General features: G+C 41.7%; 1 protein-coding gene across 9 annotated transcripts in view; it reads right to left on the reverse strand.

Moving 5' to 3' along the window:
- The window catches only part of iqsec1b (IQ motif and Sec7 domain ArfGEF 1b), a 159,691-nt gene that overhangs the window by 37,500 nt on the left and 97,991 nt on the right, over positions 1-24,200 (reverse strand). Inside the window, exon 1 of one of the 9 annotated variants that reach the window (XM_058631297.1) lies at positions 22,729-22,924. The exons of 4 other annotated variants lie outside the window; for them this stretch is intronic. In XM_058631297.1, the coding sequence (XP_058487280.1) occupies positions 22,729-22,805 (77 nt within the window). In that variant the 5' untranslated portion in view covers positions 22,806-22,924. Of the gene's footprint in view, positions 1-2,759; positions 2,984-4,352; positions 4,492-16,487; positions 16,820-22,728; positions 22,925-24,200 lie in introns of those variants that run through there. 4 more of the 9 variants (XM_058631295.1, XM_058631300.1, XM_058631299.1 and 1 more) reach the window with 4 other exon arrangements.

A 24,200-nucleotide genomic window follows, 5' to 3' on the forward strand; every position in this document is an offset into this window, starting at 1 on the left:
CAACTTCCTAATAAAAGAACCAGTCCACTCATCTTGGTCCAATATTCTAAAACATCACGACAGTCAAAGCCTGTACCAACATGTTGCCCTATTATCGTGCACTCTCTTCGCTTGGACGTGTCACAGCTGCATGACTAACTGCTGCCTTATTGTATCAGTGAACTTTTAACACAAACGACACACCATCGTTCACAGTGTTCAGCATATCCAGAACATGAAGTCTACTGACAGTAATTGTGGTAATAATTGGAAGAGACAAAGTAAGCACCAGCAGAATAATCCCCTGCAGCTTTTCCCTGCCACATGTTACTGAGCCTTATGGCAAACTGTTATCACCAATCCCAGAGACCCAGTGGGCCAATTCTGGGCATCCATCAACATCTTGTAATCCACATTATGCACTGGATCAACCATGCAACGTTTCATTGTGCAAACAGAAAGTAGACAACTGTCCCTTACCTGTAACATCCACATTTTGCATGTTCACAGAATACAAATCAAACATTTCTTGTTTTGTACACTTACACATTTAAAATGACTGCCTGGCAGTTGCATTTCTGCTTTCACAAATGAGGAATAATACTCTGAACAAACTATGACAGCCACCACACAACCCACAAGTGGTCACTTGGTCACCAAGCTCTCAGCACCATCTTTGAATCAATATTTAATAAGATATTAGGGGGAAAACAGATTATGCATGTTATTCTGCAGACTTTGTGGGCAAGGGACACAACTTAAGGGACGAAGGCCTTCAGGTTTCTGTTTCTACTTTGACTATTCTCATTTGTTTTCGTTGCCCACAGGTTAATGACCCACAATTCATTGGCTGGCAGTTTTTTCTTTGCACGCTGAGCATTTTACAGTGAACAGAAAATGGAAATCTTGGCCTGAACATCTACTGACTAAATGGAAACCCCAAAATATTGGCTGTTGTCCCCGGAGATTAATGAGTTGCTAGACAATAGCTGTTGGTTATCAAGATCGATCAGACGCTAACTGTCAAGCTATATTCACAATTGTGTCACTTCGTTAGAAATTAGAAAAAAAGCATTGCACTGCAGCTTTGATGTCTCAGTGTCTTCACTTTGGATTCTGTTCAACTTTGGCAGAATCCTATCACAATCATTATCCCGGAATGAAATTTCCTTAGTGGAATAATGAATGACAGGCCAGAAAAAGCAAGCTCCTATCCAGTCAGTGAGCCTCTACCACAAACCTTTGAATCTTGATGTAATATGACTCATCAGATACTTGTCACAGCTCCCTGGCTCCCTATCGTCTCCTCTGAATATTCCTGAATTTCTGAGATGGACCCATGATTTATTTAACACATGGTGATGTATTTTTCATTAAAACAGCCTAAATGCTTCAGTGCACTTCTCTGGTGGAAAAAAAAATGGCTCCTACAGCAGCAATTTGGATGTGCTATTCTCTCTGTGTTTAAGTTTTGTTTTGCCATGGATGGCCGCTTTGCGGATTTAAAGCAGGCAGGAAACAATTTTGCAAATGTTGGACAAGAAAACAAATATCCTCTGACAGCTGTGATATACTGACTATGGAAGTTAATGCGTCAATTCAGAGTAGGCTGCCCATGACAGATCCTCACGAACATAAAACAACATCAGCACAGATCAGCCCATTTTAAATTCATAACCACAGGAATTATATGCTACCAAGCAGCTTAATGGTGTATAATCTACCCAACCTGAAAATCCCACCACAAAGGATGCTTTATGCAAGGAGTGAAAAAAAGAGATCTGGACTAAGAGATGGAATTGTATCCACCAAGATCACACAAATCAGTCATAAGCCCGTGCTGTGGGCTGCAGCCCCAGAATTATTATCGATGAATTAATGTGTGCTCTGCCAAAACCTATTAAACTATATTAAGATATGCAGGTTCTTTGGATACTCCGGTTACTTCCCACAGTCCAAAAACATGCAGAGTTAATTGGACACTGTAAACTGCCTGTAGGAGTGAATGAGAGAGTGAATGATTGTTCGTCTCTGTATGTTGGCCCTGTGATGGACTGGCGAGCTGTCCGTGGTGTACACCGCCTTTCACCCTATGTCAGCTGGGATTAGCTCCAGCGAAGGAGTGTGAGCCTCTATCTAATTTGCAGTAATGGGAAGTATGGCACAGGTGCCAATTCACTTTGTGAGTTGAAAGTTGTCTCGGTCAGCACAGAGCAGCCTGATGCAATGAACTATTCCTGGGATTGTTTATAGGATCAAAAGGAATTCATCACACAGCTGCTACACGCTCAGCGAAAGACCATCAGCCACCCTGTGGCAGGACAAAAAGAAAACAACATAAAAAAAAAACACACAACACAACAGCCTCTGTGTCATCCCCAGTCTACACAGACACCCCAAATGCAGGACAATATTGATGATAACAGTCAAACACCCCTCTGCCCTCAGTTTGCGGCTAACTGTGGGTTTAAACATCAGCTGCCATGACATCAAGCTACAGACAGAGAGGGGGTGGGTACGGGGGGGCCCATACCAATGCAGCTGCTGCTGCAGACACCTGCCTGGGCAGCGGATGTACACAGAGCATGTGCAGCCCTGCAGCACTCCCCTCTCCTACATGCTCGCTCACTCACCTCACATGGAGGACGCGGTCATGCCAAAAGTGTTGCAAACAGGACAGATTTACAAAAGGTAGATGATGACAATGGAGAAAAAACACAACACACACACAAAATAAAAAAAAGTAGAATTGTGAGAAAGGTAAGCAGCAGCAGTCCTACCGACAGAGAGAGACAGCAAGCAGCCCGCCACACACTCCACACTGGCAGCATGAAAGCAAAGGACCATCCTTGCACATTCACCTCCAGCTTGACAGAGAGACAGCCCGGGCCCTTCTCACCATCTGCCTCCTGCGCTCTGAGCCTCTCTCTTCCCCCCTTCTGTCACTCTCTCCTCATGTTTCTCTCAGCCCCTCCTCTCATCACACACACTCTCCATCTCTTTCTCTCTCTCTCTCCCTTTCCCTCAGCAGAGTTGTGTCCAGCCTGATGCAGCTTGGCGAGTCCTTGCCTCTCACTGGTGCTGCTGCAAGGTCAAAGTCTGTCTCTGCAACTCATCCCCTGCTGCCAGAGTCACAGCTCCATGCCCCCGGGAGGATGCTGGTTTTTAACAAAGCTACTGCACAGAATGGCTGTCTAACTCCCCGAGTGGAGGCGCGGTAATTAATGAAATGGGTTTGATTGCAGGGAGAATGTGCAGAGATCTTTGGCAGAGAGGTGGGAAATAAAAAGGAGGTTAAAATATGGCTGTGGCAAACGAGCAGATGAGAATCAGTCATGCTGCTGAGATAAAGGTTTACATTCTGCTTTTTTCACCATGTCATAGAGATGTTACTGTAATGCACACGGAAGTGAGAATACAAATGTTGAAATTTGGTACAAGATTAATCGATTATACTACACTACACTACACTACACGACTATAAAGATGTTTTATAATCTATAAAAAGTTTATAAAAAGAAGTCCCTAAAAAGACAGTCATCTGTGTCAAATGCTCTCTAAACAATTGTTTTTTTTGTTTGAGGAAATATACTGTACGTCTGGAACAACTGGATGAACTGACATCTTTTCTTCACAACCCAAATTAAACTGAATTTATCCAAAGATCTAATGAAAAAGTGAGTGAACATCCCCCAAAGAAAAACCTGAATAATAAGAAGTTACCATGAGCAAACCCCTACTACTGGGTCAAAGTCCTGTGTGTTGCACGTTTCAAAACTAAAATCCAACAAAAAAATAATAAACACTGAAACTAAGAAACATATCTCCATCCTTAACATGTGGTGGTTCTGTGGTCACAGCTTACATACAGTACCTCTCCACTCAGAATGAGTTGTAATGCCTTTGATAATCCCCTTAAACTTTCACAGCACCACCATCTGGTCAAAATTCATATTGGTCCAATAATTTAGTTTAAATTTCTGCAAATTCCTCACTTTGTTACTTGTTTGGAATTAACAAAAATCTGTTGTTGGCCTGCTCAACATAGATGGCGTACACAGAAAACATTACTATAGCATGTTTGCATTGCTCACTGCATCACATTCTCATGCATGTAGATCCTTGACTCCTCGCCATATAAAGCTAATTGTTCATTTTTGTACATAAATCACACATTCAACGGGATCTTTGGGCGTTCAGTCCACATTCTATATCATATCATATCATATATCATGCCACGTCCCTCATATTTAGTTTAACTTTCACACAGCATAGCACAGGGCATTCTACCCTGTGAAACAGGACAGTCAAACCAAAAACTGTACAGAGAGAGAAGTATCCTGGTGCAGGAAAGCTCAGGAGAGGAAACTTACTGTTGCAACTGTAAATTGCAGCTGGCATGAAGCGGCATTAATATCCCGAGTGAGTCTCGTTCTATCCACCTAGTAGGAAGTTTGCCAGGGGTCGTGACCCCTTCTCGCCCTGGCACTTGCAGGCCTGCCGCCAAGACGACTAATGTGGCAGCACAACTGTTGGTGGTGCCAGGAGGTACAAAGAGAGCGAGACAGAGGGAGAGAGTGGAGACGCGTCGCTGTGCTCGTACCGCTGGGCCTATAGGATTACTGGTAATGGGATTTCCAACTAATGGCTCCATCTGACAGGTGGTGCCCCCGTTTAGCTCAAGTTTAGCTTTGGCTTAAAAACATTACTGAGATTTAAAGCTCTCCTTCCCAGTATTCTAACTTTTCAGATTGTGATCTGCGTCCCACAAAAATATCCAGCTTAAATCTGTTTTTAGGCACTGGGAATCCTATTTTCTCTCCAGGGAGCACAGGAATAATAAACTTTCTACGGTGTTGCATTAAGGTAATACCTTAATCCTTACTTCAAGTCTATATTGTAATAGTATTATTGCAAACAAATGTAAATATATTCTATTTTTTATATTTTGTTTTTCACTTTTCAAAATTAATTTAGGAACTCATGTTTTTACAACATCACAGAAGTTAGAGGTTAGACAGTAATTGTTGAAATAGTAAGTCTTAAGATTAACTTGATGAATTCCCAGGCTTTCAGCTACATCTCATGGCTTTCATGAGAAAGTGAAGTTAACCCTAAAGTTAAATAATTTGTATCATTGTACTCCCAGATTAGTTTCAAGGTATGGATGATTAAAAACAAAACAAAAAACAATGCAGCAGTGGCCAAAGTTTGGAAAGAGGTAGGAGTGAAAATCCATGGACCCATGTTCTGCATAATGCAAAGTAATGGCGTCTCTTTGTTTTGCATGCTTATAGAGACAATTATGGGTGTTTTGTTGCTTAGTCTATAAGCCTGAGAGAAACTCCTTTAGGCCACAGCAGACATTATACATAATGTATTAAGCCTACATACCAGTATTTTGCAATGGTCGCCCACTCTTGACTAGTGAATTGATTTTGGCATAATGCATTAACAACAAACAAGCAGAGTAAGTGCTGTTGACGGTAACCACTATTATCTGCCTCTTTCTGTTTTCACCTTACTATGAGGGAGGTTTTTTTTACTGTTTTTTTTACTGCATGTAAACGTTATTTTCTTTATGGGAAAACCACAGCGAGTTTCCTTGTCCCTCTTTGCTGGCATCTTTCGCATGAAAATGGAATAACTTGGGCGTGGTTGAGTGTATTCCAAGGCGAGGACTGACGAGAAAACAACTAAGAGGGAGAGAGAGCAGGAGACACAACAATAGCTGGAGGCACGTCAAAATGTAATGGTGCTAATGAGGATAAGGCAACTTGCTATCTTTTCTCCATAAGCCTCTGAAGGCAGGACAGCTTGTGACATCACGGGGATCAGGAGCACTGTCTCACACTCTGCAACACAAAGCAGCGTGCGAGGGTGTCAATGCCAAGATCACCAAGAAAGTTATGAGAAACTTTTGGACTTCTACATCTATCTCCATTTCTTTGCTTATACTGGAATTTTAGAATGTACATGAGCACAATAGCAGGGACAAAATAGTCCTCTAAGGTTCTTGCTTGTTTTTGTGGCAGTGGTTCACATTTCATGGGTAAGGCACTTACAAAATATTTGTAATTTGCCCTTTTGGATCAAAAAAGCAATAAAACACGCCTTGGTAGTGGATATTTTTCTGCTCCTAATCTGTGATATTGAGGCTACACTCCTCACTGAACAACCATCCGCATGATTATAGCTGAAAACTCCTTCCCAGAGTTGTTTCACGCCAGCCTCTGATAAATTGCAAACCACACATCTAATCGTTATATCAGAGAGGTTAGTACAAAACCACTGAACCATAAAAAGAAACTCTTAGTCACCTAATCTGTGCTGTTAAGAGTTGTAAAGCAACTTTGATTTGAGGAGGAAAGAGATTGGAGGTGAATGTGGAGGAAGAGGCAGCACATTGTTTTGATTCACTTTGATTTACGGCGTGAAATCTCTCTAAACAGTGTCCTCTTCAAGTTTACATAATTCAGATGAGAAAAGCACCAGCTTCATACACACTTGTGATGGCTGCAGCCTCAGAAGAACATCTGTTTTGTTTGAATTAACATAAAAAAATACCAGTTTTATGTAAATGTTAAAACAGCATGCTCTGCAGTATAAACCTGGAAATAATAATAATAATTATGTATTATCTCATATTTCGTTTTATGTCTTTTTCTATCTCCTCCCTGCATTGTTTGAAATTATTATTTCATTCTCTTTTTCTTTTTGTCATGGAAATAAAGAATAACACAAAAGACATATGTGGTCTTTTGTAAATTGCTTGTTATATTTAGGGACATTTCAAAGACCAGTAATAAATATTTGTCAATGAAAAACATTACAATTCTGAATATTGTCTTATTGTCTGACATGTGAGCAACCATAATCTCATCGTTCCTCTTCTGTAATTCAATATGACCAAACAACTACAAATAATGAACACAGCTGTAGTATGTTTAAGGTATTTGTACCTCAGTGTAATTTCTTTTTGTACATCTTTTGTACAGAAATATCCATTTTCCTTTCCCCTGATAAAATATAAGTGCACTCGTGAAATGCAAATACAACATAAGCTGCTAAAGTCAGAAGACCATCACTTTCTGATGCCACTCTGACTAACCAGCTCTCCGCTCCTCTGGCTATGTTGTTAAGTGGCCAGTAGAGGGCGACATTTTTATAGTCTTCAGGAGGTCCTTGTAAGTTATGGAACATGTAAAGCACTTTGATATTTGGAGCCGACATCAAAATTAGAATAAAAGGAAACAGACATTTAGCACATCTGATGCTTAACGTCTTCGACAAAAGAACACCTGACGCCTTTCACGCCACACAATCACTTTTCCCCCCGGCTTATTGGACACATTGACTGATCTTATCCTGCAGCGATGCATGTACTAGACAATCTAATGAGGTTGAAGGGGCTTTCATTGTGATGTTGCAGAATTTTTTTTTTCTTTCTTCTTCTTGTCTTTTGTCCAAAGTATTGTCTCTTGCACTTGTGAAGTCTCTCTTTCTTCTCCCACAAATTAGAGGCAAGTGTGCAGAGTGAGGGGGAGGAGAGAGGACAGGCCATCTCCATCAGCCTGCTAACCACTCAGGGGATCTCATTAGAGCGGCCCGCAGCCCAGGGGCTTGGTGTTGCGTTGGCACTACTTCTGACACCCCGTCAGAACCGTCGGCTTCAATGCCATTGAGAGGAAAAAAAGGCAAAGAGGAGCCTTTACCTGCATCTCCTGACAGCCCATCACAACACCAAGGTGTCCAGCTGTAGGACTACGCTTCTGAACAGTGACACCTCGGGAAACTACTTTCTTCAAGCAGGCCACTCGCCCAATCATGGTTTTGTCGTGTGAAGAATACAGAGGCTACTGTAAATGATAATCACACACACACAAAATCGGGTTGATGTAATCCCTCTGGCACTAATAATGTAAAAGTGCTTGCTCAGGAGACCATACCTCTGTGCCCCCTGTGCAGATGCAGGCAGCAGCGACAGTCTGTAGCCTGTGATGTCAAGAAAGAGAGAGAGAGAGAGAGCGAGAGGGGGATAGAGATAGCCCTTCTTCTGCTACAGATGTGCCAGCTCTTTCAAACATGGCCCATCGCGGCAGACTCTGTTCTGGATACACAGCACATCACCTATTACGTGGCAACACTCCTTCACTTCAGAGCTTCAGAGAGTGGTGTGTTTGTTTGGTTTGGTATAGCAGAGCCACCAGGGTGGCACAGAGACCTGACATGCAGCGGTGTCTATTCTCTGAGAGAAACCCTCATGAGGGCGTGCAGCAGGTAATGGATAAGGCTCACTGACTCATGACTGCCAAAAGATGGCAGATGTGTGCGTGTGTCGTCATGAGGGTGACCAAAACCTGGTCCTAATGAGGCAGAACCTTTTTTGGGGAACTGGAGGTTTAGGGGCTTATACTGTATGTGAATTTTGGTTAGGTTAAGGTTAGGGTAAGGCATTCACTGGTTATGGTTAAGGTTAGGGATGGGACATTGGTTAGGTTGTCCAAATGAATGTGGGCAGCTGCACACATTTGTTAGTGTACTGATAAAAAGTAAATGTGAACGTGTGAACAATATTCACTTAAAAGCATTAAATGGAAACACACATAAATGTGCATTATCTTTCCCCCCCCATTTTGGAAGATTTATTTTAAATCCACAATACATTTTAATGTAAACTTAAATTGTGAATAGCTAGCTTCCTATTGTTTGGTGTTATTTGCATTCCCCTCCCCCACGAACGCTTTATGACATTTTTATGTCATAAACATAAACAACAGCTGAACCTTTCAAGCAGTTCTAACCTGCTGGTCCTGCCTGAAAATATACCACAAGCAATCGTAAAAAATCTGATGAGTATTAACAACTCATTTTACACTGCAACATCCTCCCAGGATCAATAGTATCACCTTTGACCCCTGTCATTGGGCAGTCTGTCACCATATTCGAACACAATGAAAAAAACTCCACGATATTAGTGACAACAAAAAGTCAAAAAACAATTTCAATATAGGGAGTTTTTTGGTTTTTGACTGAGAGTGAGCACACATTGATATGCTGTAGATCTTTTCTACTGAGCAACTCTATGATTTTTGACAGAGGGGAGAAATAGAACAATGTTAACAGCTCCTTGATGAATTGATGCTTTCAAGACAAATGCATGCAAACACATCCTTCTAAAAAAACCATAATAGACATGCAGCACAATTATCTACACCTGGATCACAGAGCTCCTCAATCAGAAAACCAATATTTATCTGCATATACTACAGCCTCATATCCAAACCACACCCACACCCACAGAGTGTCATTAAAAGCTAATCAGATGTTAAAAGGCTTTTCATTGAGGCCAGAGGAAGACAGATTGGTGTGTGGGGACCACTGACTGTGCAGCGTCGCTGCCCAGTAATTACCAGTGGTCCACCACCTGCCCCACCAATCACGCTGCCATCTCATCCTGCTGCTCATAAAACATGCTTCGACACAGCTGTGTATATGCCCCGCTTGCATCTGAGCACTCATTTCATGAACCCTTCCTTCTCTCTATTTCTGTGTCAACACAGAATTAATCTACTCTTTAATGAGGAGAGGAAGTCATCTGGTGTGGGGCAGTTACTGTACGTTAACCGCTGGTTTGCACGGAGGCAAGATAAAGTAGAGTATGACTGAAAACACGAAGAATTCTGGGATTAAAAAAGTTCAGGAGAACATCCTGTTCCCGCCTACTCATACACTGCTGATGTATATTCACATTAACATTGCTTGACGGAGCCTGTTGTCAGAAGAAAGGATGCAGCTCACAAGTAATATCACATCTTCTCTGTTCAAGAAGACCAAACATCACCAAAAACCACTTTAAGCGACTGAAGGAATGACACAAATTCAAATTATTTGCATGATTCTACCAGCGTGAGGGAGGGCCTGGTTACACAAATGCATGTTATGCAACAAAGACAAAATGTTGCCTCCTATCCACTTCCATTCTACGTGAGGGGCAAAATAAAACATTTGCTTTGTTGTTTGACTGCGGTAAACCGAATCTTCAGAGTGTTTTCATGTGTCTGTGTGGTTGATCCCAATTGGCTGTCATTGGCTTTTTTTTTTATCTTCAAAGTGAGCCAAGACGGTGGAGACCATGATGTCTGAACGTAATGATGCCAGACATGAAAAATTATTAATTGCCCAACAAAAGAGAGGTTGCCTGGCTGGAAGTGAGTCAGGAGACCACCATTAAATGTGCATCAATAATGTCAGACACAAGTTTCTAGACAACACTGGTTTCAGAGTGTGTCATCGTACACTGTCAGCAACCAATATGCACATGTCTTCCCCTCTGTATATGATCATTGATTTTGCATCGACTTTGAATCTAATCTCATCGCATAAAGTTTCACAATATGTTCCTGCACCCCCAACATCAGCTAGGTCTGGCTCAAGCTTTGACTAAGCGGTATGGATGGATGATAGACGGATTTCTCCATTAGACCGTCACTACTGACATGACTGCAAAGTCAGTATGACAATTTGCAGGTTTGTTCCTTCATGCTCAGATTCATGTGAGCAATGTAAATTAAGCACAGCCCACTCAACTTGATTAGTGATGCTGTGTGTAGTTGTGTACTGTACTTGCACGCTCGTTTCTGCCAGCTCCATCCTCCCTCTTCCCTCCTGCCCTCCATAATTTATGACATTGTTAATAAAAGAAAGTGTTTAACAGAGAGGAATTTCAAGCACGGAGGAACTGATTGGGTCTTCTCTCATACTAAATGACTGCAGATTGCGACCACAAAACATAGACAAAGATGCAAAGGAAGGCGGGAGATGGAGACTGGGCAGCAGGAGAAGAAGAAGAGCGACAAGGTCAAAGCAGGTAATAACTTTTTTTTTTTATTGCATGTCGGGTCAATAAATAAAAGAACTATAATTCCTGCATTGACCTAATCAATGTCTGATTTACCCAGGCTCATTAATTCATTTGACTTGCAAGGAATGAAAGTATGCAATGTGAGCCACTGCTCTGAGATGATTCATCCTCACAGTCCAAACCCCCCCAAAAACATTGGGTGTGGGCGAAGTAGCACGGTGTGATCAAGGAACCATTAGCTACAGACTGATTAGCTACAGGGCAGCAAAATATCCAGAAATGTCATGTTAACAAGCTTGAGGCAAATAACTGCCTAACAAACCTGCCTGTCTGTGTCATTCTCAAGTTTTGTAATGTGAAATGACTAAATTCTTTCTTTAATTGTGTTTAGTTGGTAATCCGCACTGTACGTGATCATACAACAGGAAGTGACTGCAAGCAGTTTCCTTTGGAAAGAGTGATTTTAAAATTCAGAGCCTTTTCATAAAAAAGAAACATAACAAAACAAATAATCCACCATCTTGCATAACTGCACCTCACCCTTCACTTAGACTCGCCTGTGGATGACTTGAATAAATTAACAATAATGTTTGTTAAGGTTTTACGTAATACCTGACCAGCCAGATGTTGGCAGCGGTGCATGCTCTGCCCTGAGCTGCTGGGTTCACACTGAAACCCTCAAACACTTGGGTTGGTTATGCATACACACAGCCTCAGTCTGGCGAGCGCTACCTCCAGCTGTTACACGGAACACGGCAATCTGTTCTGAATTTGCAAAGGTGGAGGCATCACTCTTCCTGATGAGAGAATAATGGACTTTCTGGTGCCATGCTATGAAAAGTGCTTTGGAAGTGAAAGGTCACAAAGAATATGGCCAGTAGCTTAGATTTTAAAAGGCTGCAGGACCCTGTGAGAGCACTGCCACTGCTGCTCTAATTCATCTGAGTGCCATTAACAGGTAAAATATTGCTGTCATTAGATTCAGGATGAAGTCACGTTAGTGGGCATCCGGGGCCTGGCTGAAGTCATCCCCTGGACCACTGACAGCCTGGGTTAGAGCCTATGCTGGCCCGAGATAGAGTGATCCCTGTTCAGGGCCAATGTGGCCATTAATGTTGGATGAGCGTAGCCTCATTGAAATGCATAAAAGATGGAGGGGGGACTCAGGTAGTGGCTGCGTCCCCTGATCGTTCCAGCCACTGTGAGCTCATTATTGACAGAGCCATGGGTCACCACTAGTGTTATAGGACCAGGCCAATTTTGAAACCTGCCAGTAATTAAAAAAGGACTAAGAACACTGCAGTAACCAGAGCTACAGTGACATCTAAGTTATTATCCTGACATTTCATCTTTATTATAGCAATTTTAAATTCATTTCATTTTCATCAAAGCTGGGACTGGCAGCAATAAATGCAGATGATATTTATGTCTAAATTAAACATTCATCTGCAGATACTGTGAACCAGTGGAAATGTGGACTCCTAATTCAGTAGTGAACAGTGACTCAAGATTTACTTGTGTTGTATTTGAGTTTTTCTATTTTGTTCATATTAGACAACATTACAGAGGAAAACATGGTACTTCCCACGTTAATATAAGTGGAAAAACAAGGCTAAGAAACACAGTTCAAGATTTGCTTTGTGTTTAAAATGTGAATTACCACAACTCTTGCACTTTATGTTTGTCTAGTTGTACTCTTGTATTTCTATGTTTGTATTGTAGTTGTTGTCTTCCTGTTTTTATTTAACTATGATGTGTGCTGCTGCCTTTCTTGGCCAGGTCACCCTGGTGAAAGAGATCTTGATCTCAATGGGTCTTTTATCTGGTAAATAAAGGAGAAAAAAACCCAAAAAACTAATTGATATTGATAATTATTGTGGTAAAGCTCAGATAATTAGAGTTTTACTCCTGAGTGAATTTTGAAGAAACCAATTCATTGTGTGAACATCCATCAACATATTTGAACATACTAATGAAGACAGCAGTGGATTCAAATCTTCAGGGAGTTGTGATGTAAAATGGCTGATTGGTGGCATGTTTCCATGTGGGTCCACAGAAATAAAGCCCAGTGTAGATAGAATTTCAAGACCTCATACAACTACACTTTAAACCTGAACAATTCCTTTAAGTAAAGGACTAAAGTAATTCATCCACCGCTTTCCAGATTCCAGAGTAAGGTGTGAGAGAGCAAAATTCTTATTCTTTTTTTGTTCATGACTGAACTGCACTAAAGTAGAACTCAACAGATCTACTGTGAGTGAAGAACACAAAGAGTGAATCATATTACCAGTGGAAATAAGACACTTCAACTCTGAAATATTCATAACAGCTCTTGGCATACAGTACGTAACAAGTAACAGTTTTAAAGCCTCAGACTAAGCAAGATTTACTTGGTGTGCAAGTTCTTGAGAGAAATATATTGACCTAAAGACAAAACAAGAAGAGGCAGAGACGACTTTTCACTGTGTGTCACGACACTGCATAACACAACCAACTCTAACAAGCCAGATCAGGATGAAAAGAATTCCTGCCATGCTAAAGACACTAAGTGTGAAATTGCTGAGGAATGGCAGCAGAAATAAAGACACCTTGAAATCAATTTTACACAGGTGCCAGAGTCCCAGACTCACATCCCGGTGTACAGAAAAGAATGACGCACAACCCTGCAGTTTCTTTAGAAAACACAAAAACAACAAATTCACACGACTGCAGAGCGTGACCTATCCTCACATAACCCTCCCAGCTCACCAAAAGTGAAACACAGCCAAACTCACCATATGCCTTCCACCCTCCTAATGATAACAATCCCTCTGTCTGTGTGTCTCAGGTGTGTTAGAGCAGAAAGAGGAGAGCAGGAAACTCTTCCTGAGATCCTGCTGCCACTTTAACAGCTGCAGTTCAGAGGGAGGTGTCGCTAACAGCTCACTGACTGCTTACTTCTGTTTACAGAAGGCCCTCTAATTTTTCGGAGCAAAAAACGCCTGTACCTTTAAAGAGCAGGGCGGTGGAAGGACAAGTCAGCTTTACTCCACAACACAGACGGTATACGGCTATGTAGGCAAACCACTGGCTCTGATCTGCAGCATTTTCTTGCTTGCCAGGAAACTGCGTGGAGCTGGATCAGTTGTCAAGACACAAGATGATCTTAATGCATCACTGTAGACACTGTACTTCCTTCCCTAGAAGAAGCCAGCTGCATGGGAGGCAAAAAGACCGACACATACTGTACGTCATCGCAAACTGGCAGCTCCAACTCCAAAGTCTGAGTCCCTGGCTTAAATAAATAATCCCTTGTGCTTGCAGTTGAAATGGTCAGATCATGTTCCCTGGCCTCTACTATTTCACTGGCAAACCTTTTTTTAAAGTGCCTGCATGTACACACCGTACAGTATGCTAAGGGTTCAACAAGCCAGGGGCCAACCCATGCTGTAAAACCACGCTTTATGGAGAATTTATTTTTTAAAACTCCTCCTGCAATGCAGATTAAACATTCCCTGCAGATACTGACTTTTGACTTTTCTCCACACACACAGATGGGATTGGTATGTCGTCAGGCATTGGATGGGAGAAAAGACAGAGCAGCGAGGTCAGAGGAGAGTGAGACCTGCATGTGAGAGGAGGGGGAGTTGTTGACGTATGACTCCTATCTCCAGGAATGCACTGCAGGAAGATGACACTGCCTTCATTTGCTCAGACAAAGGTGTGATCAAAGGTCAGTCTTAAAATGTCTCTAAAATAATACTGTGGAAGGCTTTGTGTGTGTGTTAAGATGCACAGCAAACAGCAGTTGTTTTCCTGCAGCGGCTGAGCTCCACTGAATTATCACTCAGCTTTTTGCTATCAACAACAGAATCCCACAAATCATTCTTTCAAGGTTAAATGTAGAGCTGCAACTAACGATTATTAATGGGAATAATGACATTCTCAAATGTCTTGTTTTGTCCACAGACCAAAGATGATTCACTTTTAATGATTTCTTTACATTTACATTTAAGAAGCTGAAACAATGATGAAACAAAGCTTCAAACCGATTAATGGATTATCAAAACAGTTGATTATTAATTTAGTAATCGATTAATAATCAATTAATCGAGTAATATTGTTTCAGCTCTAGTTGAATGTTAGGCTTGTTTTAGACCAAGTTTTTCACAGTATTGGGACAAGATTTTAGCAATTCATCATTGGGAAAAGCTGAATTGGAACTGGAAGTCTTAAAAGGTGACTTATATAAAACCTTCTAAACAATTTAGTCAAATATTTTGTAGAAAAAACAACAACAACAAAAAATTTACAATGAAATAAGTTTTTGTAATTTTTCTGCACCTATAAGCATTCTTATAGTATCTAGGATTAAGAGATGACGCTCTATTTTGGTATTTGGCCCTCAAACTCTGCTCTCATCAATCTTGTTTGCAGCCAGAGCTAGAAAATCAGGCTTTTTTTTTTAGCTTAAACTCTCTCTCATAAACACTCAATTATGCTACATGTCTGGCACCAAACAGAAAACTGCTATAATGGAGCATTTAACAGCTCAAGATACAAAATAAGATAATACTATAGTACCAACACAGAGCCAACATGAGATTGAATAGCAGCCAGACTGTTATCAATAAATGTGTAAAGTAAATGTGTGGGCAATTTGTTAACCTCACTAACTGGAGTGGGCCACATAAAACATATACTTATGTATTATAATTTTCCTTTACAACTGCCAGTGTTGGTGCCATTGAGTGAGACACCGTGAGTGGGATAATACGAGGGACACTACAAATATAGACAAGGCTATTTAAAAATACCGTGTATGACTTGTACGTACATGTATGAGTGACTGTCTGGTCATTTTTAGCCGAGCACACAAGGGAGTCCAAGCTCAGTGGAAAAACCGTGTCACTGCAACATTCATGAGACATAGAGACAGAAAATGTCTCATGGCCATGATACACAGAACGATGTGCTTGTGTTGTGCCAGACACGATTTAGAAAATTCAATAAAACAAGCGTACACACTGAGGAGGGGGTGGTGGTGGTGGTGGTGGTGGATTGGGGAGATTCATTTCCGTATTAAAGCTTGAATTCCAAAATGTAGCTATCCGACCTGAGGCGACTGGAATTACAGACCATAGGAGTGTATGAATGGTGATTGGCTGCTGCTGACTCAGGCTGCTCTAGCCACAATGGCCACTAATTTTAGCCTTGCAGTGGTGAAATCACTCTGTGGAACCATTAATGTTTTAACCCGTCCCCTACAGAAGCCCAGGGTTTTTTTAAAAAACAACAAAAAAACAACACTGTCGTAGTGACAGCAAATCATCTTTTACTGTATGCATTTGACAAAAATCTATTTGAAAACAATGTGCACCATAACGGTTTTATACAACTATAAATCAAAATGGGCAAATCAAGCAGTCTCTATATAAACCTGAGCCTCAAGAAGTGGCAATGGACATTTTACATGGTTCTAATACTAATGGACTATGCAGTTCATTGAAATATTATGGACAAAGTTGCAATCTGAAGACAACATCCAGAAAGTTATGAAAAGTCAATTAAAACTTGGAGCATTTCCCAGCACAGAGATCAGCATTAACCTTCACAGAAGTTCACCACCATGCTTTGAGCCTCTGGAGTAACATGATTCACCTACCTTATAGTCCGCACTGAAATGCAGTACTTCCACATTAGATTCCACATGTCCCTGACATCTTCAGGACAGAAACTTGAGATTTGGATTGGATTAAGTGCACTGAAGAAAGGGCAAAGCGGTAAAGGATACCCAGATGTTGTGAGGCAACTGAGGGCTGAACACTGTCTGTATGAAAGAGGAGCATGTGAGAGTCCTCCTACCAGCATCCACCCATGCCACTCCTTCCTCTCTTCTCCCAAATGTTGACCACATAACATGTACCAGTCTTTACTTGTTCCTGAGGGAAAATGACTAATGTTCTCTCTTTTGGTCTCTTCCGTCACTACTTCTTCGGAGTTCCTGTTTTCATTTATTTTAATCGGCAAACTGCTCTTGTCTGAGGGGAGCAGAGCACAGACTTTTTCCAGCACTACCAAGTAAGGCCAGCTGCTTCGTGGTCCAGACAAGGAGCAAAATCCCTCCTCGCTTCAGTGTGTGTAAAGCAAGCGCATGTTCACATTCCACCAGCCAGCTGCTGTCCCTTTCTTTAGCAGGCTGTCACTTACTGCTGCCACACATTTCCCCCTTAATCATAATGCTACAGTAGGTGTGAAAGGCTGGGCCAGTGTTTGATTTCGTTCTACTTTTTTCATAGTGACAAACTCTCTTTTGTGAAAGACATGACTGCTAAATGTAGCTTTTGGAGACTCGAGGCTGTTTGACTTGTCATGTCGACTTCATAACAAGTGGAAGAGAATCATTTCATTTTGCAGAGTCAGCGGAATGAAGTAGCAGTTTGGTTTATTTGGGATACATGACAGACTGTGTGTGTGTGTGTGTGTGTGTGTGTGTGTGTGTCGGAAAAGACAAACAAATGACTGAAGTTCAAACCCTAGGACAGGTCAAGGCAGGTCAGAGGTCAATTTCACTATCACTAATTGGTGTTTGTGGGAAAAAAAACTAGTTCTAATTTTAAAATTGTCTTTTTTAGCTGTGTTGTGACTTCAGATCACGGCAAGTGAGCGCTGATTTGTCTGTTTGAGCCATGGTAGGTCACATGTTTTCATTTCTATCGCTAAAATAACAACTTTAACAGGCCCCCCTTAGTGCAAAAACAAATTGATATAAATTAAAATAATGATAAAAGTTACGTAAAGAAAATAAAACTGTATAAAACACTGGTGCAATGGGAATTAAACCACTAAAACAGGCACAGCAAATAATAAAATGATGCACTATAAAGGAAGTAGGAGTCGGGTGAGGTGCTGAGGTGTTCACCTCTGACTGTGTCATAACAACTGTTAATATCAAAATGTATAAATACAAACTGTTTGATTGTTGTTGCCACTAATGTGACAACTTTCTTTTTTTATGAAGCCAGTGAAACTCAGTGTTCAGTTGCACGTTAATAAAGCAGAACTCAGACACTATGGGGCATCATGACGATATATTGTGTATAAATAATGGTTGTAGTCTCCAAGTCCAAAAAGTAAAGCCAATGCAGATGTGTGAGAAACCTGTATTCTCTTGCGACTCCACTAGTTTGTTTGTCAGTCTATGAGAAAAGGACTCCAGGAAAATATTTACTGACATATAAATCAAGTGAGAAACATGATTTATATGTCAGTAAATATTTTCCTGAGGAGTTTATGGTTTTCAGGTGTTCTTCAATAGAGCATGATGCCGATGTTAATAAACGACGGTCTTGTAAAGAGTCAAATATGCAAATATGTCATGTCTTTAGCGTTATTTAGCACTGATGAACTGCAGTGTTTGGACAGTTTGATGCAGGTCAGTGACCCACAGCAGAAGTGAGGGCAGAGCTGTATCTGAGAGTTTTTGGTGCTCTAACTGCAGCTCTGCATACACCACAATCACAATTAGCCCCAGCTATTAAAGGGGGTTGTGGGCGTGACATGGTTCTATTTCATAGTAACTATGTTACATACAGTAAACAGCATTGAGCAAAAATATCCATTTAGAGAGGTATGGGCATAAAAGTGTGACTGACGGTGGATGTAAACTGACAGTATAATTTTATCAGTGCAGTTTAACAGGTAAAGCCTGCAATATTGTGTGTGTCCATGTTAATAGTTTTTGCTTAAATTTCATAATCAATGGTTATAGTTGACCGGCTTTTTCAAACAAACCTCAGCTGCATGTTCAGGATATGCTGACACATAGTAATGTTGTTTGCCTTTGTTATTTTAGATGTTCAAGAATAGCCAAGTATTTTCACTCCCCGTTGGCCTCTGTGGCCTTCCTCTGAGCAGCTGCCAAACCTCTCTCTCTCTCTCTCTCTCTCTCTCTCTCTCTCTCTCTCTCTCTCTCTCTCTCTCTCTCTCTCTCTCTCTCTCTCTCTCTCTCTCTCTCTCTCTCTCTCTCTCTCTCTCTCTCTCTCTCTCTCTCTCTCTCTCTCTCTCTCTCTCTCTCTCTCTCTCTCTCTCTCTCTCTCTCTCTCTCTCTCTCTCTCTCTCTCTCTGACCCTCACTTTCATGACAGGGTCATCTCCTGGCAGTTAGACCGACTGCAGTCCGTCATGTAGGGAAAACCTCTCTTCAAAACTCTGTCCCAAACTACACTGAAGACACAAGCTGATGAAATACAGGAGACACACACCATTTGTGTTCACAACAAACGTAGACAAGGAGGGCATTAATATCGCAGGGCGCTGCTGTGCTCTTCTGATTTACAGCGACTGCAGCTGAGTGTTTGCATCACCATACCAGTACGTATCCATGCAGCAGATCGATTTGACAAGGGGCCTCAGACTTCCATGTTCCCATTTAACGCCGCGAAAACAAAACCACAGTGAGCGTGGCTGATAACAAACTGATTGTTTCAAGCTATGTCTGCCACTCGGTTGTGCCGACTGGGCTTGCAGACAGCCCACAGCACATGGTGTGAAAGAGCTGCTGGCATAATATGAAAGACCTCAGTGTCACTGAGGACTCTGTGGACCAGCGCATTCATAAAACCATGCTTCATTTGGCCCGAAAATTGAAGGTAATTAGCCCTCTTTTTAAGACTACACAGTCTACTTAACACAACATTACCTCAAAAATTATATTAAATTATTTACTACACTGGGCTACATACGTGCCGTGTTCATCCAGCTGGTGTACAGTGGGTTTCAGTGAGCGTGGAAAAACAAATTAAGGCTATTCCCATGATTTGAGTGAGCTGGTGTGAATCTGGAAAGCCTCTGGAGATCTCGCAGAAATTCATCTGCAATTGTAAAGACTCAGGTCGAGTTCCACTGGGATCAGTCCGAGACAAAGCAGGCCTGGAAAAAGGCTTTTGATGTCCTGAATTTGGTCCTCAGTGGAGACTGATCCCCCTGGTCCACAATAAGGGAGGAATATTAAAGGCCATGGCTCTGACTGTTAGCTTCAGATAAAAACTATGGTCAGATAAATCCTTGTGGAAAAGGAGGCAACCCCTCTATCTTTGTGCAGGGGGGAATGGAATACATAAAAGAGACACTTTGATGTTTAATTATTCCGTCAAGATGGTGTCATGTCTGTCCTGTCCGGGTAAGGAGGATGCGGCAGAGGGAAGTCAGTAGGTGTAAATGAATGGGGAGGAGTGTGTGGGGGAGTAGGGTTATTTAGCACTGATGAACTGCAGTGTTTGGACAGTTTGATGCAGGTCAGTAACCCACAGCAGAAGTGAGGGCAGAGCTGTATCTGAGAGTTTTTGGTGCTGTAACTGCAGCTCTGCATACACCACAATCACAATTAGCCCCAGCTATTAAAGGGGGTTGTGGGGGTGATATGGTTCTATTTCATAGTAACTATGTTACATACATGCAAAAATATCCAGTTAGAGAGGTATGGAATTAGATTTGAGTCAATATTTTCAAACAACACTTTTTAAGAAGCAAAAGACACAATCACAACATACAAATTGCAAATAAAATATCGATTCATAATCATTCAAAAATACTGTAATTTATTTGTTTGAAAATACACTTTTTGTTTGCAATGATTTGTGACCTTGAGTTTTGGAGCTGTCCGTCTGGAACGACAGCCGAGAAAATTATTATTTGGGAAGGGAAAATTTGGAAAATTTGGGGAACGAGTTCCAGATGGACAGCAACTCCAAGCCTGTGACTATACTTCCGGTACATTGAACTGTCGCTCCAAAACTCAGTAGCCAATCAGCAGGCAGCTTCATAAGCCCCGCCCATGGTCAGAATTGTAAACAAAAAACCATGGTGCAAAGTGAGACAGCGCAAACGCAAACACAATTCTGATCATTGCAACAAAAAGTGAATTTTCAAACAAATAAAATACAACATCTTTGAATGAGTTTGACTGTGTGGTTCATTTTGGTGTTGCTTGCTTAGTGAAAAGTGTTGTTTTAAAAATATTGACATGCTTATATTTTATCAATGTGAACAGGGACAGCAAAGAAAATGTTGGAACCTTATGAGAGAAGATTAATAGTATGCTATATTTCTAATATTTTCCATAGTTTGAGGCATCATTTGTTTGTTTTTCTTACACATCTGTAATAGAGGCTTGGCAATATTGGGGAACTGGCCCTTTAAAAATGTCCGTATCAGGGAAGAGAAGAATGTTCACTTTTTAATTCTGTCCTAATTATCCTGCTCTCAGAACAAATCAGTGCTCCACAGCAACTGAACACTTTACAGTTCCACCACACTCTACAGCAATATGAGCGTTTGGCTCATCCTTGAGCTTAATGAAATGGGTCTCCACATCCAATCACTGACTTGTATTTAAATGGATACACGTGTGCATTAAGCTGTGTCATGGGGGGATGTTTTTGTCTTCACCCCCAGAGACCCATCTCTGTGGAGGAGATGGTAGGGGGATGGGTGGACTCATGAATAAATATGGCCCAGAGGTGTGCTGCAACAATTCATGCCTCTAAGATACTCCTCTTCACATGACATATTCTCCGTTTTGATTATCATTCTCTCAACCAGACCAAGAGTTTGCTCACTTCATCGTGACCCATGAGGGCTTTCTCATTATAGAGAAGATGAGACTGGCATGGAACGAGTACTCAAATTATCTTTCAAGATCAGCGTGTCACTTCTTCTTGGCTCAGTGTCTTACACTGTGCAATTTGAATGTTAAAAACAAAAATCATTTTTTTTAAGTTGATGTAATTGACCACTTTGCAGCCATTCTGGTATCTTGAGCTTTCATTTGAACTCTTTCTGTTATTTCACATCCGTTCATCTAATTTGCATTTAGTTATCTTAAAGATGGGGTCAATCAGTCAATCATCATCATTCAAGATAGTTCCTGGCAACATGGAGGGAAGAGACAAAACAAAGAAAAGTCCACACACTTAATCCTATTCCCATTGCTCCATCATATATAACTAGATTAAATATCTCATAGACAAAACAGTGCAAGTATCCAGATTATTTCTTCATTGCATTAGTATAGTACATTTGCAAGGTTGCCAGGCAACCACCTGAGGTCATGGCAATCAGGTAATCTGAGGCAGTGCATGTGTCGTAACAATGTCATTGATTTATTCAGTTTACAAAATTCGAGCCAGTTATGGATAATTGATACTTAATTTAGCCTAGAAACAAATGTAATGAATTTGATTCATCACCAGTGCTTAACTTTAATATTACACTTCCATAATTGCATTTCCATAATGACGAATGCAGTCATCAAGAGGCAATCATTGGTCGTCATTTATCATTACACAAATACAATGAATGCCATCAAGACATTTCCTCACACATGAGCATTAACATGGAGCAGAAACTTCACAGCAAAACGTGAACACTGACTGTTTGTGACGGTGCACGGTGGAGTAGGGGACGTGTGTCGCCTCATGCTGCCGAACCAATAAGTGTGAGTGGGACCACACACATAATGGAGTGAATACAATGCTGGAGCTTGTCAGGGTCAAACCACAACAATAGCACCTCCATTCAGACAGATTGACCTCAGCGACACGTGGGCCCCGTTTCCAATTCAGTCCCAACATCCATGTATAAAAAAAGCATGGGGGCCTGTCCATCACTCCCGTCTCGCTTAAATGTGACACTTTACAAGGAGAGAGGAACAGACCGCTGGATCCTGGACAACCATAACTTGTGCTGGTTGAACCCCCACAGGATTACCATAAAGCACTGGCATGGTTCTTAGTTAGGCTATTATTCCAGTTTTTACAATCCTGACTTTCTGACTTCTTTTTCAAAAATTAAGAAAAGTTTTCACCTTTAGAATAAGACAGACATTATACATGCAGAGCACCTTACCTTTTATAAAAGACATGCAGGGGCTGCAGACAGAGGAACTGCCAGTAATCCAAACAAAAAGCTTTGAACTTCAACATTTTGTCACTCCGTTACAGAGCTTGGGGTACAAATGTCATTCTGCATGGAATCCATAGGAAAAAAAATCAAAACAAATAATAGCTCACACTTAGAGGGACAAAGCAAATCCTGCACCGCTCAGGCTGAATGGCAACAACAGTGACATCCCACATGGTGCAGTCCCATCTCAGCATCTGACTGTGTGCATCTAGGCCAAATGGAGGGGGCTGGACCTACATCCCCCCTGCTCCCTTTGTTATCCCTGATTTGCTTTGTGCTGCCCTTTAGTCCCTGTATGCCCAGGTGTAGTAGTGGAAGAAGTGCCTTGACAGAGATATTAGCCCACAGGCCCAGTGGCTTCTCATAGAGTTGCTTGACAAAAGGTTTGTCCCACCATAACCCTCTATTGCACAAAACCTCCTCCTTGCCCTAGTCCTCGTCTCCACACTCAGCACTCACTTTTTTTCCGGCATCAGTCAATAATGGAGCAGGTTTCTGTCTCCATCATTGCAGCTCCTCACACTTGAGTTACAGCTGCTCCCATTGTCTGAGCAGCCACACTGACAAGGTATGGTCCCGCTGTGCCTCGCCAGGCCAACAAAGCACACAAAGGCCTCCCTCTGTGGCCGTATCAATTAGGCTTTATCAGATGCTGCACCGCCTCTGCCAGCCTGGCCTGCTCTGAGTCGAGCTAATCAGCAGCAGCACATGGTGTGCAGCGAGGGGGCGAGGCCGGCACCCAAGAGACACACACACACACACACACACACACGCATGTAAACACACACATGCACGTAAAGCCTTGGTTGGTTGCCAGGACAACACCAAACAGCAATAGAGGACACTGATGGATCCTTGATGTGACTTGTGCTGATTGGTTAAAGAATCGAGCTGACAGTCAGGATTTTGTTGGGGGAAAAAAAATCCTTTTAATGTTCCATTAGTATTACAGTGGCCAGTACAATGAAAATAAATGATCAATCATCAGATATTTATTGATAACCCTGTAGAAACAATGCTGCATTAAATGAAAAAGACAGTCGCAGATGCCAGAAGGAATTAATGATGACTATATCACTAAAAGCTGTTAGTATTCACGGCCCAACCTCTCTCTGATTCTTATCTCTACGACACTGTGGAAGAGATCTCGCACATGCAGAGTGGTTTATATGGAACTGAACTTTTCATTCAGCTGCAAATAAGTGAATCAATCAACTATACATGAGGTAGACCTCGACACAGACCCACGAGAGTACCATGGTCACACTCTGTTGAGCACAGATATCACTGTTAGACGGGGTGTTGTTGCTCTCACGCATGATGATTCAGCTGTCAGTAACATCCTGGCAGAGATGGTGAAACGAAAGCTGGATGCAACACCAGTGCTGCTCCGTCAGCTCGCAACCCCACGGACC

Source organism: Solea solea, chromosome 6, assembly GCF_958295425.1.
Source record: "Solea solea chromosome 6, fSolSol10.1, whole genome shotgun sequence".
NCBI lineage: Eukaryota > Metazoa > Chordata > Actinopteri > Pleuronectiformes > Soleidae > Solea > Solea solea.